Genomic DNA, 18546 nt, shown 5'->3' with positions numbered 1-18546 from the left:
ATGTCCATGCATTTTGTTTTACTTCACTGTGTATATAATGTATATAGTGGACAAACAAGTCCTAATTTTTTATCATCTAGTCTTTCTAGACCAGTGTATGACAGAAGTAGAGTCAGTAAACTAATACATTTTGTACATTTCATGTTAAAATCTATAGGGATGACTCTGTTTTGAAAACAACAGTTTTACTTGTGGAAGCAAAATCGTTTAAACAAAACAAAACAAAACAAAAACACCCTCTAAGCATTGCAGATGCAACCACTGGGTTGATAGAGGTGAGAAGGGGAAGGGTTCTAGGCCAGAATGTTCCTATTTAGAAGAGATTTTCAGGTTATATCCTATGTTACATAGGTATGGTTTATTCAAAGCTACTGTGTGTATTGTAGACAAATTTAAGCCCTTATTTGAAACACCTAGTTTTTCTATGTGCTTAGAAGTATACAACATATGTTAAAGTACAGAGTGTAAAATAACACTTTAAATATTTTTTCTGTTAATACAGAGGAATGGCTGTACTTGGGGAATGGCACTGTTGAAATAGATGTCCTTGGAGCAGTGTGCTGAGGGGGTGGGGGGGTAGGGACGGAGGTGCAGAGGGAAGGGTTCTTTGCCTGTGAGTTGTTAGACAAGTTCAGATTGTTTGATCATTGTTCTGTATAGGCATTTTAGTTATTGCTGTGCATTAAAGGACAAGTCCTAATGTCCCAAGTATACTAAAAATAGAAGTAGAAAGATAATTCCTATAGAAATGTCCTTGTGTTAGTTTAAAGGAAGGCTGTCATCTGGTATTGACTTTGCTAATCCACTTCTTGGAGCCAGGCGCATTTCTGTACTTTAGTCATTGAAATAGTGGAAGAGGAAGAAGAGAAAGGGCTCTTTGCTAGTATCTCTGTATCTAGAAGAGTTTTAGATTACAACTATAGTTCTATGTGCATTTTTTGTAAAATACCTGTGTTTACTGCGGATAAGATTCATTATTTCACAATATCTAAGCTTTTTATATTTCTTGAGGTGACAATGTATGATAAAAAGTAAAATTGTGAATTAACAAATTTTAAATACCTTTTTGTTGACAGAAAAGAAGCATCTTTGACATGGAATCGTTAAACAACCTCTGAGCAGCTAGCATCAGAACTTGTTCATTAGGTTGGCTGCAGAGGGGTGGAAGAAGGTGCAGGGGGAGGGACGTATGCAACTGTGTTCATATTTCCATTTTGATGTAACCATTGTACATGGACATCTCTTGGCTGTACCATAGGAAAACATTGCTTTCAGTGGAAACATACCTTGCTATTTCAATATAGATCTGACAATGAATTCTCTTAGATGAATTATCCTTATTGTATTCTTGCTTTATGTCTAATTTTAAATTGAGCATTAAGGGAATGCAGTATTTGTAACTCTGCCAATATCTATAGAGGCCTCTTGCATTTCTGTCTTTTATGAAATCTTTGTCCTCAAGAAAGGTAGGAATACATTTTCCCCCCCTTGACTAAGTTGGTGTCATGTATTCTTGGTTATCCCAACACTCATAGCTTTGGGACTTTGAATTGGTAAATATTCATGAAAAAGCATGATACACATAAAAACCTATGCTCAGTTTCATGTATACACATAAAGCACCTAGAAGGATATGTCAACACGTAAACTGCTTGTGATTCTGGATGACTTTTGTATTCGCTTCTTGTGCTTTTCGGTTTTCTATATTGCACAATTAAAAGTTTGAAAAAAAATGTTATTTAAAAGAAAAAAAAGACATTGAATGGCAGAATGGATTAAAAAACAGGGCCCATCTATATGCTGTCTACAAGAAACTCACTTTAGACACAAAGACAAACAGGCTGAAAATGAAAGGTTGGAAAAAGATATTTCACGCAAACAACAAGAAAAAAGTGGGAGTAGCTATATTAGTATCAGACAAATTAGACTTCAAAAGTAAAATAATTAAGAGAGACAAAGAAGGACACTATATATTAATAAAAGGGTCAATTCATCAAGAAAATATAACAATCAGAAATATTTATGCACCAAGCCAGAGTGCCCCAAAATTCATGGGGCAAACAATGAGAGCATTGAAAGTAGAAGTAAGTATCTCTACAATAATAGTTGGAGACGTCAATACACTACTGTCATCGATGGATAGAACATCTAGACAGAGGATCAATAAGGAAACAGAGATGTTGAATTGTATGATAAAGGACCTAGATTTGACAGACATCTATAGAACACTTTAACCCACAACAGCAGAATGATGGTAGCACAATATTGTAAACACACTGAACAAAGATGACTGTGAGTGAAGCTTAGAGGGGTGGGCTAGGAACATGTATGACACCAGAGGTAAAGATAGACGATAGGGACTGGGACTGTATGACTTGCGAAAAGCAGGAGTGCTTAATGATTGTGATTAAATATACAAATGTGGGAATGTTTTTACATGGGGGAGAACAAATGAAGGTTGACCATGCAAAGTGTTGAAAATGGGATGGTATTGGGGAAAAAATATAATCAAAGCAAACTGGAGTCTGTGGTCAACAGTAACATTGTAATATGGTTCCATTAAATGTACAAAGGCAATATACCAAAACTAAATGTGTATGAGGGGGATATAAGAGGGGGTAATGGGACTCTTGGTAGTGGTGTTGTTGTCTGACCTTACTATTATATTGTATGGTATGATATTTTTATTATCTTTTTTATTATTCATTTCTAAAAAACACTTATTTTGTAGTAATCAATAAGCACAAGTGCTGGCTGTGATGACAAACGCACAACTATAACGTGAACAACTGTACACTGTGGATAATTGTACAGTATTTGAATATATCTCTGTAAAATTGTAGGAAAAAATATAAATAGGGATTAAAGTGCTGGAGGAAACATGGAGAGAGGGATGTACCTATTTACTGTTGTACCCTTTCTGGAGGACAGTGTGATGGTTCCACAAGAACCTAAGTATGTGGGTGCCATAAGGCAAACTCATTATGGGCTCTATGCTTGGAAGAACTGAGAACAGGGACACGGGTGGACATTTGCACACTGGTGTTTATGGGGAAACTGTGGTGTACGCATACAATGGAATACTGAACAGCGAAAAGGAGTGAAGCTGTGAGACACGTGGTGAGGTGAATGGATCCCGTAGATAGCATTTTGAGTGAAGTACACCAGAAACAAAGACAGACACTATAATGCCTCACTAATATGGACTAACTATGATGTGTAAACTCAGAATTGAATCTTAGAGCACAGCTTATCAAGGGAACGCTTACTGTAACAGTCCCTAGTCTGTAAGCTCTTACAGCAGTCAAATCTATTCCTGAATTGTAATGGCTGTCTCCAAATTCTGAGATGCTGATCGGTCTCTGGAACTTTGGGTATCTGTGGGACACCTGAGGCTCCGAGTTAGAGCTCAGCAGATATGAATGTCAGTATTAGCGCATACAGCAACTGTTAAAAATGCTGAAAAAGAGTTCAGACTTCAATTAGAGATATGAATGAAGAAGACCTGGTGAGGACTAGGACAAATTGGGCCTAAAGGTAAAGGACAATACTGACTGTGTTTTAAAACTTCAACTTGTATGTGAGACCAAGGGAAGAGATGGTTATCTGGAACAGGATCTGTATTTTCTGTAGCACACAGAACAATTTAACTTGCACAGTCAGTTTATTCAAGCACCACTATTACATGGAACTTTGAACAGGAAGTGAGATCTGGTAGGTCTGCACAGGTTTGTGTGAAACAGACACATCCCAGAGTAATTAGGACAGAGAATAAAAATATATATGCAGGGCCCCCCTGAGAAGCTGGGGGAAAATGCAGAAGTGTCGGACTTTCTCCCTTCGGTTGTTGCCGAAGTTCTCATAAACATTGAGGACTGATGGTTTGATATGCCAAGCCCTTTATCTTGGGGCTTACCCTAGTGAGGCTCATTGCTGCAAAGAGGAGGCTAAACTTGCTTATAACTGTGCCTAAGAGTCTCTCCCTGAGTGCCTATTTGTTGCTCAGATGTATCCCTCTCTCTCTAGCTAAGTCAACTCAGCCAGTGAACTCACTGCCCTCCCCCTTATGTGGGATCTGACTCCCAGGGGTGTCAATCTCCCTAGCAACATGGGATATGACTCCCGGGGTTGAATCTGGACCTGACATTGTGGGATTGAGAACATCTTCTTGACCAAAAGGGGGAAGCGAAATGAAACAAAAGAAAGTTTCAATGGCTGAGAGATTTCAAATGGAGTCGAGAGGTCACTCTGGTGGGCATTCTTAAGCACTATATAGATATCCCTTTCTAGGTTTTAGTGAATTGGAATAGCTAGAAATAAATACCTGAAACTATCAAACTCCAGCCCAGTGGCTTTGACTCTTAAAGACAACTGATTGTATAACTATGTAGCTTACAAGGGGTGACAGTGTGATGGTGAAAACTTTGTGGATCACACTCCCTTTACCCAGTATATGGATGGATGAGTAGAAAAATGGGGACAGGGACTAAATGAAGATGGGGTAGGATGAGGGGATGATTTGGGTGTTCGTTTTTACTTTTGTTTTTTATTCTTACTTTTATTCTTTGTGGTGTAAAGAAAATGTTCAAAAATGGATTGGGGTGATGAATGTGTAACTATATGATGGCACTGTGAACAGATGATTGTACACCATAGTTGATTATATGGTATGTACACATATCTTAGTAAAACTGAATTAAATTAAAAAAAAAAAAAAGCCATAGAAGCATCATGGGATTGAGAATGCCTTCTTGATCAAAAGGGAGAAAAGAAATTAACTAAATAAATTTTCACTGCTAAGAGATTTCAAATACAAAAAAAAAAAATGGATTGGGGTGATGGAGGCACAACTATATGATGGTACTGTGAATAGTTGATTGTATACCATGGATGATTGTATGGTATGTGAATATATGTAAATAAAACTGAATTTTAAAAAAAAGACGTGAAGTATTCTTGTTATCTTGGTTTGAAATTAACAGAATATAAATATTAAAAGATCCTGAAGATATACTTAAGTTCATTTTTTTACCCCAGAGGCACCAGAAGTGTGTCTCTTCTAGTAACCCACTACCCCTCACCACAGCCAAACTTTTAGGGACCTGCTGCTAAAGTTGTAAAGCCATGTTATATTTCATGAAATTTTAAGTTCTTATCTCATGTACCATTGATCTAAGTATCAGATCTTGCCTATAGACCATCCCTGAATCTCATAATTTTTACTTTTATCCATTGTCAAAACAGGAAAAATTCACACTCAAAAAAAGACATCTGAAATTTATGTAAGGTTCAATGATATACTCAGCTATTACAGTTATGTAACCAGTTAAAGCAACAACCTTGCTCAGACTTTTTTCTACAAATAATTAAAATTTTAAATTCATAATTGGCTAAGGAAATAAGGTGGTCTAGGTAGTACATTAAAAAAAGTTCAGTTATTGCTCTCCTAACTTATCTTAGACTTAGGAATCAACTATATCAAGGGTGCTATTCTAGGCTGGGGCTACTTTAGGACTAATTCCTAATGTTGCCCCATCTGTAACATTATGGTACTAGACACTGAACCTTTATTTTTGTCACTACAGACCCACTTTCCATCATTCTCTACCATGCTCTGTGCCCTGGCAAGCTGACCTTTATAGCCCTTATAACCACTCCTTTGAAAACAGTCCCTTTCTCAATAAGTCATTTTGAATTATCCTATTTTGAGATGCTGGGCTCTTTAAATTCCCTTATTTAGAGACTCCCAGTGATCATATACATAATTTCACTGTCTTAAAACTTAGTTTCACTTAGTTTTGATAATTATCTGGACATAGGGGAAGTGGTATTTATCTGGACATAGGACAAGGACTAAACCAGGGTCTTCCATGCTTAAGAGCAGACTATCAAAATATACCAAGAACTCATAAGCAGAACAACTTCACTTAAGGGAACAGACGCATTGGTAAACTGCTTTACCTTACTTCTCTGTTCAAGGTTCCTTTCTACTTCCCTGATACATGATGTAGGTAATGTATATTGTATAGAAACAGTATATAAAATTGGCAGGAAACAGTGTTATGTTAGGGAAAGGATTTCCTTAAGACATTCTGGGTTTGAGTCTTCGCACCACCAACTTCTGAGTGGCTCTTAGGTATCCCTATGATAATATTATAACCTAACATGGCCAACAAATTGGTTTTTGTCTCTTTAAGTTACCCTAGGATCCACAAACACCACAAATACTAACAGGAGGGTCCACTGCCAAATAGTTTAAAAAGTCAAAAGGCAAAACAATTTCCTGGAGGTTATTTTTAAAAATTTAAAAAGATTTCCTGGACACACAGGTGAAGGGCTGAAAGGATTCATCATAAGCAATGGAGACCTATAATATTCCCTACATGGATATGAACATATTACCTACTTTACAAATTTTAGAGCAGCAAAAGATGCTGAACATCATTAGTCATTAGGGAAATGCAAATCAAAGCCACAATAAGACACCACTTCAAACTCATTAGAATGGCTATAATCAAAAAGACACAATAACAAGTGTTGAGGAGGATTAAAGAAATTGGAATGCTCATATACTGCTAATAGTAACATAAAATGGTGCAGCTGCTTTGGAAAAATTTGGCAGTTCCTCAAAATGCTACACACAATTACCATATGACCTAACAATGCCATTCCTAATTATATAGCCAAGAAAATTTGAAAATAGGTGGTCAAACAAAAGCTTTTACATGAATACTCATAACTTTATTAATAATAGCCAGAGTGAAAATAACCCAAATGTTCATCAACTGATGAATGTTTAAGCAAAATGTGATATAGCTATATAATGGTATGTTAATCAGCCATAGAAAGGAATGAAAATGGCAAAAAAAAAGGGGGAGGAATGACACACTCATACATGATACAACATGGGTAAATCTCAAAACATTAGGCTAAGTAAAAGAAGCCAGTCACAACAGACTTCATATTGTATGATTCCAATTATATGAAATGCCCAGAATAGGCAACTCATAAACAGAAAGAATATCAGTGGTTGCCAAGCTCTGAAGGAGTGGGGGTGAATGGAGAGTGACTAATGGTTACAGGGTTACTTTTTGAGGTAATGAAAATGTTCTAAAACTGTACTGATGGTTGCACAATTCTGTGACTATACCAAAACTGAATTGTACGCTTTGAAAGGGTGAATTGTATGATATGTGAGTTATATCACATATCAGGCTGTTATAAAAAACTAAAAGTTAAGAGAACCCTTTAATTTCTAATTCATTCCTCAACCTCAAATTCCTTTAATTTCAAACTTTAACTGAAGTTGATTTTAATTTTTAAAATTATGACTTTAATTTTAAATCAGATCATAATTTCTAAACAAATACCCGTTTGCACAGTAGCGTCCTTCTTGGGAGAGGTCACAGAATTGATACATGTATTCATCTTATCATTGACTTCATCCGAGTCAGTTCTTGAATTTGAAATGGTGCTACTGGATGTATTATATTCCATTTGTGTTGCATCAACTGGCAATGAGAAATAAATTATCAGGTAAAATGGCAGTTCAGGAATATCAGTATTTTTCTTTGTAAAAAAAAAAAAAAAATGGGTACAAAAGTACACAATTTACCGATAGCACAGGATTGTGAACAACACATAAGAAAATGTGTAAAATAATAAATATTTATTAAATATTTTCTTATGTATGTGGAAATATGTGAAGATATTGAAAGGTGTAACTTTAGCTGTATTTTAAATGCAGCTTCCCAAGTACAATAAGCATTCCTATTTATAAAGTTATATCAGTAAAAGGTCTGAAATTCCTTTAAAAATGTTTAGTAAGTACGTTAAAAGTATTAAAAATATGCAATTATTTAAAATTACTGTCAAAAAGTATTCTAAATAAATTCTGGTTAAGTACTTACTGCCAAGATTTTTAATCAATCTAGAGGTGTCATGTCCCTTTTGAGTCAATTCTCGGATTCTCTGTTCTTGTTTCAGTCTCTGTGCCAGCTCCTGTGCTCTCTGCATCATCTGGAATAGCTCATTTGTTTTGAAAGTCATGATTTCCTATCAATAGGAGAAGTGTACAAAGTCATTAAATACAATATCAAACTTGTAAAAACATGATTATTATCTTTCAATAAATATTTTCTACACTTCTCTGTGCCAGGCACTGTTCTGAACACAGCAGAGATAGCAGCAAACAGCAAAGTTCTTGTCCTTTTGACACTTACTTTCTAACATTTCTTTCTACAAATACATTAGAAATCATAAATATACAAACTTTTTTTCACATTTCAAGTTTTATACTAATAAAGTTTCAAAGTTTCAAAAAGCAACAGTCAATTCCATCATAATTCTATTAAGATTAAAAATAGAATTTTTTAAAAATAGGTGTTAAAAGGTAAAACAAGAGGGGAGGGCAAGATGGTGGCATAGAGAGGAGTGGAATTTAGTTAGTCCCCTGGAGCAACTAATAAACAACCAGGAACAACTAGCAAATAAAATGGAGTAACTGCTGGGGGACAACCGTAACTGTCCACACGTCATACACCAATCTGGACTGGGTGGAATGGCCGAGATTGCAGGATAAAAGCTGTAAGTAAAAACTGTGAAACAGTGCCAGGAGCCCCCTCCCCCAACAGCCGGTTCAGCTGCAAAACCTCACTGTGGGAGAAAGCAGCAGTCCCAGAGCAAGTGAATGTAGCTCAGCCCGGATCCAACTGGGGTTTTAATGAACAAATGTGGAATGCTGAATACAAGCTACAAACACAGACAAACCCATAACAAGCAGACAGAGGCTTTTAGTGATGACTGACCTTAAAGAGCCAGAAAACTCCTGTGTCCCGGGAAAGGGAGCCCAGAAAACCAGGTGCTATCTCTGGCCAACAAGCGAAATGGAGGGGACCTTGGACTGGCTCTGAAAGGGGGCTTTGTTTCCCTTTTCCTCTCTCTCAACCTGAGTGGCTCAGTGGAGAGAGCCTCAGCCATTTTCAGTTCCCAGTGCTCTGACCCAGACAGGGGTGGAGATAACGGAGCGAGAGAGAAAAAGGAGCTTTTCAAATGCAGAAGATAACTCCCTAGGGGGTATATCTTCCCTAAGAGGAAGGACGTGGGGCCGAGCTATAGTACCAACCCTCCCTTCAGAACTCAGACCCCAGGGCCCAGGGGAAAACAGTCAAAACAGAAACTAAAGGGGCCACACCTTACACTAGTCAGGAGTGACAGGCTGACAGGCGCCACCTGCTGGGAAGGTTAGAAAAAGCCCAGTGGCAGAGACCTCAAAGGAAAGTCTGTAAATCTTCTAAGACACACCCTCAGGGAAACTTAACACTGAATATAACCCCATTCTGAGATCTGAACCCATTCTGGTCTGGGAAAATCTGATTGGGGTAACCAAGGAAACCAGATGCCTAGACAACAGAAAACTACAAATTATGCCAGGAAAAATGAAGATATGGCCCAAAAGAACAAACTTACACCTCAATTAAGATACAGTTGAGATACTGTTTCACTTTAATGGAAAAATCTATTCAAGATTTCCAAAGAAATATGCTAAATCAAATCAAAACCAAATCAAGTTCTGGGAAGATACAGCAAAAGAGATGAAGGATATAAAGAAAACACTGGGCAAACATCAGGTAGAAATCACATTTGAAAAAACAACTAGCAGAATCTGTGGAAATGAAAGGCATAACACAAAAGACAAAAAACACAATGGAGGCATACAACAGCAGATCTCAAGAGGCAGAAGAAAACACTCAGGAACTGGAGAACAAGACACCTGAAATCCTACACACAGAAGAACAGATAGGGAAAAGAATGGAAAAATATGAGGACCATCTTCAGGAACTGAATGACAACATGAAATGCAGGAATGTACATGTCATGGAATGTATGTGTCCAGAGGGAGAAGAGAAGGGAAAAGGGGAAGAAGCAACAAAAGAGGAAATAATCAATGAAAATTTCCCTTCTTTTATGAAAGACATAAAATTACAGATCCAAGAAGTGCAGCATACCCCAAACAGAAGAGACCTGAATGGGCCTATGCCAAGACACTTAATAATCAGATTATCAAACATCAAAGACAAAGAGAGAATCCTGAAAGCTGCGAGAGAAAAGCAATACATCACATACAAAGGAAGCATGATAAGACTGTGTGGATTTCTCAGTAGCAACCATGGAGGCAAGAAGAAGTGGTGTGATATTTTAAGATACTGAAAGGGAAAAGCTACCAACCAAGATTCCTATATCTGGCAAAACTGTCCTTCAAATATGAGGGAGAGTTTAAAATATTCTCTGACAGACAATGAGAGTTTGTGAACAAGATACTTGCTCTACATGAAACATTAAAAGGAGCACTACAGACAGATAGGAAAAGACAGGAGTGGGAAGTCTGGAACACAATTTTGGGTGATGGTAGCACAGCAATGTAAGTACACTGAACTAAGATGACTGTGAGTATGGTTGAAAGAGGAAGGTTAGGAACATGTGGGACACCAGACAGAAAGAGGGAAGATAAAGACTGGGACTGGATAACTCAGTGAAACCTAGAGTGCTCAACAATTGTGATAAAATGTACAACTATGTTTTTACATGAGGGAAAACGAATGAAAACCTTGCAAGGTGTAATAATGGCGTGGTACTGGGGGAAAAAATACAATCAATGCAAACTAGAGATTATGGTCAACAGAAACATTGTATTAATGCTTCCTTTAATGTAACAAAGGCAATATACCAAAGCTAAATGAGTATGAGGGGGACATAGCGAGGGATAGGGGCCTGTTGGCATTGGTGATGTTCTCTCTTTTACTGTACTTTAATTCATCTTTCCTTTTGTTGCTTTTTAGCTGTTTTTTTTTTTCTCTTTCTTTTTTCTCTCTACCTTCTTTGACTCCTCCTCCTCCTTTGTGGAAGAAACGGAGATGTCCTTATATAGATAGTGGTGATGGTGGTGAATGCATAAATACACGATTATACAGGGAACCATCGGTTGTTTGCTTAGGACAGAATGTATGGTGGGTGAACAAAACCATCTTTAAAAAAAAAACAGGTTGATGAAGAAACCTTGAGGGCACTAAATTGAGTGAAATAAGCCAGACACATAAGGACAAATATTGTATGGTCTCATTGACATGAACTAATTATAATATGCAAACTCATGACGTGAAATATAAGTTACCAGGATATAGAACAAGGCTGAAGAATGGCGAGGGGTATATAGCGAAAAAATATACCTACTGCAAACTATGTACTACAGTTAGTAGTATTTTAACATTCTTTCATCAACAGTAACAAATGTACTATACCAATACTATGAGTCAGTAATGGAGGGGGAGGGTGGTTAGGGGTATGGGAGGATTTGAGCTTTCTTTTTTGTCTTTCTTTCTTTTCTGGAGTAATGAAAATGCTCCAAAAATTGAAAAAAAAAAAAAAAAAATTGTGGTGATGGATGCACAGCTGTATGATGGTACCATGGGCAACTGATTGTGCACTTCGGATCTTTGGATGATTGTACGGTATGTGAACAATCTCAATAAAACTAAATTAAAAAAAAAAAAAAGGTAAAACAAGGAGTATGGCCAGTTCTTGCAGTTCAAGCAAATAATACTTTGATTTTCTCCTATACCTAGTTATTTCACAGGGGTAGCTGGCTTAGCCTATTCAACAATGATAAAGGAGCCCACACCATGCATCCACTTTATCAGCCCATTTTCTAGCGAAGGTTCCAAGTAGGAAAAAGCCAGAAAACCCAGGCTCTTGGTCCCACACCCACCCTTGGCTTCAGGGATGTGCTATGAGTTTTACTCTTTAAACCTCACAACTCCTTGGCAATCCAGTCATGGTAAAATTTGCTGTCAGTCACCTGAAACATGCACTTGACACCACAATGCCCTTCTTGCCTACACCACTAAATACAGAGGTTCTCCTAATCAGTCAGATACCTACTCTTTTTAAAAACCATGGTTTAGCATGGAGAAAACATCTAACACAGCCACAGGCTGTATCATCAATTCCAGCCAATCACTCTGCAAATACATGTTCCTGTTCACAAATGCATATGGATAGAAAAAGCCTATCATTCCTCTTAATAGATCTAGAATTATTATTAATATAATAATTATTATGGAGAAAACATTCATGTCAAAAACAAGCACATGGATAACTTTTGCTTTGTGCTTTAATACTCACCTTGACCTTCTTAGCAAAAAGAAAAAGCCCAGGCAATATAGCATTTGTGAACTAATAATGTGAAACAATAAAACCTTCTCAAGGTTCTCCCTTACTTTCCTAGTTTTCTTTATGTAAAGCCGTAGTGTTAGCACATACAGCTTTATAATTTCAAAACACAAGCAAATGTTCAACTTCTGGTTATTTTTCCTTTAAAAACAAAGGTAAAGACAATATACTACATCTGTTTTTATTCTAAAATGTTAACAGAATTTAAATACCTACTTCCTTTTGCTTTTGCCTAAGTAGGTCTTCTTCATACTGTTTCTGCATCTCTTCTCGTTCCCGTGCTAAGCGACGTTCTTCTTCCTGTTCTTCTTTCTTTCTTTGTTCTTCTTCTAGTTGCTTCTTCCTGCGTTTCTCCTCTACCTGCGCAGTGATGGCTTTCTAATCATAAATAATCACATAAATCACTGCCACTATAACCATGAAGCATTTGTTTGGTGATTCAAGAATAAATTTCTCAGTATATAAGAAGTATATATACATATGGGTAAAGTTAAAGAGTGTCAAATATCCCATGTATTTCTCCTATTTCCCACTTATCTAACCAAGTTCTCCAGGCTTTTTCTTCAAACCCAGGAGGGCTAGAAGAAATCAGAGTAAAACAGAAGAAATAATCTCAATGCTTAGCACAGAACTTGGGAAGTAGCAGATGTTCTATGTAAATGTCTGCTCGTTGAACTGATTAAGAGTAACCTTATTAACTAAGCCAAATTCTACATATATCAAAGGTTTTAAAGAATTACTCAGACATTTAAGTCCCTTTAGGACTGGACTAAAATTGGGAGAACATTTTAATCAGAGCCTTCTTTCTTATGCTATTTGCTAGATTTCTTAATCATATTTCTACCTCAATCTTCCATATATTTCAATTTTAAAGAACTAATTTTCATCCTGAACAGAATTCAAGATACTAAACTGAAGAAAAAAGATCTTATATTAACTTATTAAGACAGTGCAAATTTATGTGCACTATATGTATATTAAAGACCTCGTCTATGGGAAAACAGGTGGTTGATACAGTCTGGTTCTAAGCACAAGTATAACGCGAATACCATAATGCCAGTTAAGGCATCACAGGATTTGACAGAACCTATGCTATAAGTTTGTACTGCTGCAATTTTAATGTCTATCTACTTAGTTATCTGTTTGCCAGGCATATTACTTATTAAGACAAAGAAAAATGTTTTATATTGCAGTACCTGATGCTCTAACTGTTTCTGTCGCCGTCTGTCTCGTTCCTCAATCTCAGCTGGGTCCAAGAGAGCAGTCATAGAACGGAGAAAGCTAGCAAGATAAATACATTAGAGATGTAAAATCTGCAAAGGTGGGTTTGACATCGTCCCAAATCATTTTTACTAAGAATAAATCTACTAATCATTTTTATTTCAAAGAAAAACACCAAGAACTGAAACCCACCAGACATTAAACAAAAATAAAAAGTCCTACGAAAGAATACAGACTTAATTAACCATCAATAAATACTTAGGAATGAACTTACTTTGTTTTTTCACTGTTTGCCACAGCCACATCCCTAACAGGTTGTGCTATATGTTCCTCCTTTGAAGGTTCAACCTGGCTTCCAGTTGTAGGTATATACACATTGCTGATGTCAGCTAGCTCCTGAGTGTCAGGAGAGACACAGAAGTACTCTGGTTGTTTGTGTGTTGACTGAGAGGAGAGTTGAGACTGAGAACCAGGATAGAGGGAATCAAAATGCACTGCCCATCTGTCATCTTCCTCACCCTAATCATGGCAAATAAGAATTGCTAAGAATTTTTCCAATTGTTCTTTCACATATAAAATCCTAAATGACAATCAAATGTGTTTCTAAAAGTCACCATACAGTAGAATAAGCACTAAAAACTTTAACAAAATCACATTCCATTTTGATTCCATACACATTTAGATAACTTACTTGGAAAATATAAGACATTCCAATAATCAGGAAGTATCTAAAAAGTAAACTATAAGTGACACAAACTCTCACTTCATTGAAGGCACTGAATGCTTTCAATGAAAACAGGCTCATATGAGCAAATACCAGTCTAGTCAAGTAGTTTAAGGTTAAAGACTTTAGGAAATTACTATTATTTTTAGCTGTTTATGCTTTCATTTTATACATGTATTTCAAGATATTGAGTACAATAAAACAAATGGAATAATTCAGAATTATTTTAATGTGTACTAAAGAACAGTACATTTAAACCATATATGTTTTGAGATTTCCAAAAGCAGTTGTTTTTGGTTGTAAAATTCTGATACTATTATCTATTATAATATTCAAATATATATAATTCATAAGTTAGATTTTTAGAAATTAATAAAGTTAACAAGTAATTCTAAGTTAATCTTATAAGTAAGCTGCCTTTATCATGATCTTAAAAATAGTGCTGTTCAGTTCTACTTGAGGTTGCTACAGTTTTTCACCTTCTCAGAAAGTTCACCATCGGTCAATTATGTGGTAAGAATGATGTACAGATGCCCAAATACCAGTGCATCTAGTTCAGTAAGCCACTTAATGAAGAAACATAGTTGTGTTCCCAGTCTCTGAGAAAAGCTCTGGTCTACATCTTCCAAGACATCCAGAGTCTTGTCACCCCATCCAATAGCTTTAAACTTATGCTTGACTTCCCACTGTTTCTGATAGGCCAACATACAGCCAAAGGCAAGGAGATCCACACCTAGCATGAGTGACCTCTGCAGTCAACAACATACTGTTGACTAATTCCATGTAAACATCCATTTCTGATCTTTGGACTTCATCCAACCTATTGCTAAGAGACTGGCCCTTGGCTTTAATGAACTGGACTACTGGACAAAGTTCTGACACTACTTGATTTCCCATATGAATAAAAGGTACTTCAGTAGATGGAGACATAACACTTTGCATTTGCTCTACAACCCACTTTGAAATGCAGATTATACATTTGCAAAAGGGTCCCTACAGAAAGAGAAGCTGGACTGTCAGAAAGCAAAATTTTCTCCCTTTTCAAAAAGTTGCTGATATAATGTAGCATCTTCAGGCCCAGGTTCTGCAGAAGCTTACATTCTGAGGCTGTGACAATGTCCAAATCAAGGCATCATACAATGATTCCTTCTTCCTGAAGATGAGCTGCTGGGGATCCTGGATTCCTCTGTCACATGGCAAAGAACATAGTGTCGTCTGCTGATCTCTCCTTCCTCTTCCCGGTTTCGCTGCTTTCGGCTTCTTGCTTCTTTTGCTTTCTCTTGAAATTATTTTTTAATGGAAAAATATTTTTTTATAGCTTAAAGCATCACAGAATATCTCTGAATATATATTAATTTTGTCCTCTGTTTTTCTTTGCCAGTCATCTTCTATTTGCTTATTCAACTCTTCAATCCACTTTCTCTGCTGTTCTTGGGTGCTCCAGTGGTACTTCTTCCTAAACAACAGCCATCAATACTGTCTAAAGTACAGTTCTCTTTTCCTAAGCAATTTATATTTGCAAGTCTTGCCAAAGTAATTTATACAGACTTTAAATCAGTGAGGCATCTTCTAAAAGAGAAGCAAACACTTCAAATAAAAAAATCTGAGAATACAATAAAGTAGTATATACTGATTCGCAAATTCCTGTTTCTAAAATATACTACTATATTTTCAAATTTTATATTGATACAATATATAAGGGTAAGGAAAGGAAATTTTCTAATGTAATATGGATATAAAATTCTCCAAAACAATTATAAGATGATTTTCAAAATTCTATACAGAGGCAAGATGGCGGCATAGAGAGGAGTGGAAGCTAAGCAGTCCCCCTGGAACAACTACAAAAAACCAGAAACAACTAGTAAATAATCCAGAATAACTGCGGGGGGACAAACGAGACCATCCACTCATCATACACCAACCTGAATTGGGAGGAATGCCCAAGAACACAGCATAAAATCTGTAAGTAAAACCTGTGGAACCAGGTCGGGAGACCCCCTCCCCCATAGCCCAAGCTGCAGAGCCGCGTGGTGCCAGAGAGAAGCTCTCTCCCAGCAAGCAAATACGGCTCAGCTGAGCTCCAACTGGGGTTTTAAGTAGCGAGTGTGAACTGCTCACTACAGGTATGCAGCCCCAAAAAACAGACAGAGGCTTTGGGTGACGACTGACCTGGGAGAGCCGGAGGGTCGCCTTGACTGGGTCTGAGGGGACTATCTGCTTCTTTTTCGGCTCAGTGGAGAAAGCCCCAGTCATTTTAAGTTTCCAGGGCTGTGACTCTGGGAAGGGTGGAGACACCACAAGCAGAGAGCGAGACCATTGAAATGCTAATGACCTCCACCTGGGGGCTCTGTCTTCTCTAGGAGGAAAGGGGTGGGGCCCTTTCCATTGAGAACCAGACCCCAGAGCCTGGGGGAACACAGCCATACCTCCTCACACCAGTCAAGAATTACAGGCTAACAGGCGTCACCTGCTGGGCAGAAAAGCACAGTGACCCGAGGCATCAAAGGGTGGAGCAATTTTCTAAGACACACCCACAGGGAAACCAGATACTGAATATTTCTTCCCTCTGTTCTGGTCTGGGAAAACCTGATTTGGATAAACAAGGAAACCATGACTAGACAACAGAAAATTACAACCTACACTAAGAAAAACAAAGTTATGGCCCAGTCAAAGGAACAAACGTACACTTCAACTGAGATACAGGAATTTAAACAACTAATGCTAAATCAATTCAAAAAGTTTAGAGAAGATATTGCAAAAGAGATAGAGGCTGTAAAGGAAGCACTGGACCTGTATACGGCAGAAATCAAAAGTTCAAAAAACCTACTGGTAGAATCTATGGAAATGAAAGGCACAACACAAGAGATGAAAGACACAATGGAAACATACAACAACAGATCTCAAGAGGCAGAAGAAAACACTCAGGAACTGGAGAACAAAACACCTGAAAGCCTACACACAAAGGAGCAGATGGAGAAAAGAATGAAAAAATATGAGCAACGTCTCCGGGAACTCAAAGATGAAACAAAGTACAATAATGTACGTATCATTGGTGTCCCAGAAGGAGAAGAGAGGGGAAAGGGGGCAGAAGCAATAATAGAGGAAATAATTCATGAAAATTTCTCATCTCTTAAGAAAGACATAAAATTACAGATCCAAGAAGCGCAGCGTACTCCAAACAGAAGAGATATGAATAGGCCTACGCCAAGACACTTAATAATCAGATTATCAAATGTCAAAGACAAACAGAGAATCCTGAAAGCAGCAAGAGAAAAGCAATCCATTACATACAAAGGAAGCTTAATAAGACTATGTGCGGATCTCTCAGTAGAAACCATGGAGGCAAGAAGGAAGTGGTGTGATATGTTTAAGATACTGAAAGAGAAAAACCACCAACCAAGAATCCTGTATCCAGCAAAGCTGTCCTTCAAATATGAGGGAGAGCTCAAAATATTTTCTGACAAACAGACAATGAGAGACTTTGTGAACAAGATACCTGCCCTACAGGAAATACTAAAGGGAGCACTACAGGGTGATAGAAGACAGGAGTGTGTGGTTTGGAACACAATTTTGGGAGATGGTAGCACAACAATGGAAGTACACTGAACAAAGGTAACTATGAATACGGTTGAGAGAGGAAGATGGGGAGCACGTGAGACACCACAAGAAAGGAGGAAAGATAATGACTGGGACTGTGTAACTTGGTGAAATCTAGAGTATTCAACAATTGTGATAAAATGTACAAATATGTTCTTTTACGAGGGAGAACAAGCAAATGTCAACCTTGCAAGGTGTTAAAAATGGGGAGGCATTGGGGGAGGGATGCAATCAGCATAAACTAGAGACTGTAACTAATAGAATCATTGTATTATGCTTCCTTTAATGTAACAAAGGTGATATACTAAGGTAAATGCAGATAAGAGGGGATAGGAGAGGCATGTTAGACACTTGACATTGGTGGTATTGTCTGATTCTTTATGGTGGGTAATGTCCATGATCAACTGTACAAATACTAGAAATCACTTCATGAACCAGAACAAATGTATGACAATACAATTAGAAGTTAATAATAGAGGGGCATATAGGGAAGAACTATATACCTATTACAAACTATATACTACAGTTAGTAGTATTTCAACATTTTTTCATAAACAGTAACAAACGTACTATATCAATACTAGGAGTCAACAATTGAGGGGGGTTGGTTAGGGATAGGGGAGGATTAGAGTTTCCTTTTCTTTTTTTCTTTTTTCATCTTTCACTTTATTTCTTGTCTGGAGTAATGAAAAGTTTCTAAAAATTGAACAAAAATTAAGTGTGATGGATGCACAGCTGTATGAGGGTACCCAGGGGCAAGTGATTGTACACTTTGG

The 18546-nt window shown here is 37.3% G+C and overlaps 1 protein-coding gene and 1 pseudogene across 9 annotated transcripts in view; both read right to left on the bottom strand.

Moving 5' to 3' along the window:
* The window catches only part of CCDC66 (coiled-coil domain containing 66), a 91231-nt gene that overhangs the window by 15642 nt on the left and 57043 nt on the right, over positions 1-18546 (bottom strand). For 8 of the 9 annotated variants that reach the window (XM_037798623.1, XM_037798631.1, XM_037798646.1 and 5 more), the window contains 5 exons: positions 13724-13968; positions 13425-13509; positions 12445-12606; positions 7911-8055; positions 7371-7511 (listed from right to left, as the gene is read on the bottom strand). In XM_037798623.1, the coding sequence (XP_037654551.1) occupies positions 7371-7511; positions 7911-8055; positions 12445-12606; positions 13425-13509; positions 13724-13968 (778 nt within the window). The remainder of the gene's footprint in view (positions 1-7370; positions 7512-7910; positions 8056-12444; positions 12607-13424; positions 13510-13723; positions 13969-18546) is intronic. The other variant, XM_037798638.1, reaches the window with a different exon arrangement.
* LOC119505771 lies at positions 14565-15273 on the bottom strand (annotated as a pseudogene).

Source organism: Choloepus didactylus, chromosome 1 (genome assembly GCF_015220235.1).
Source record: "Choloepus didactylus isolate mChoDid1 chromosome 1, mChoDid1.pri, whole genome shotgun sequence".
NCBI classification, from domain to species: Eukaryota; Metazoa; Chordata; class Mammalia; order Pilosa; family Megalonychidae; genus Choloepus; species Choloepus didactylus.
This window is presented reverse-complemented; position numbering and strand designations above follow the sequence as displayed.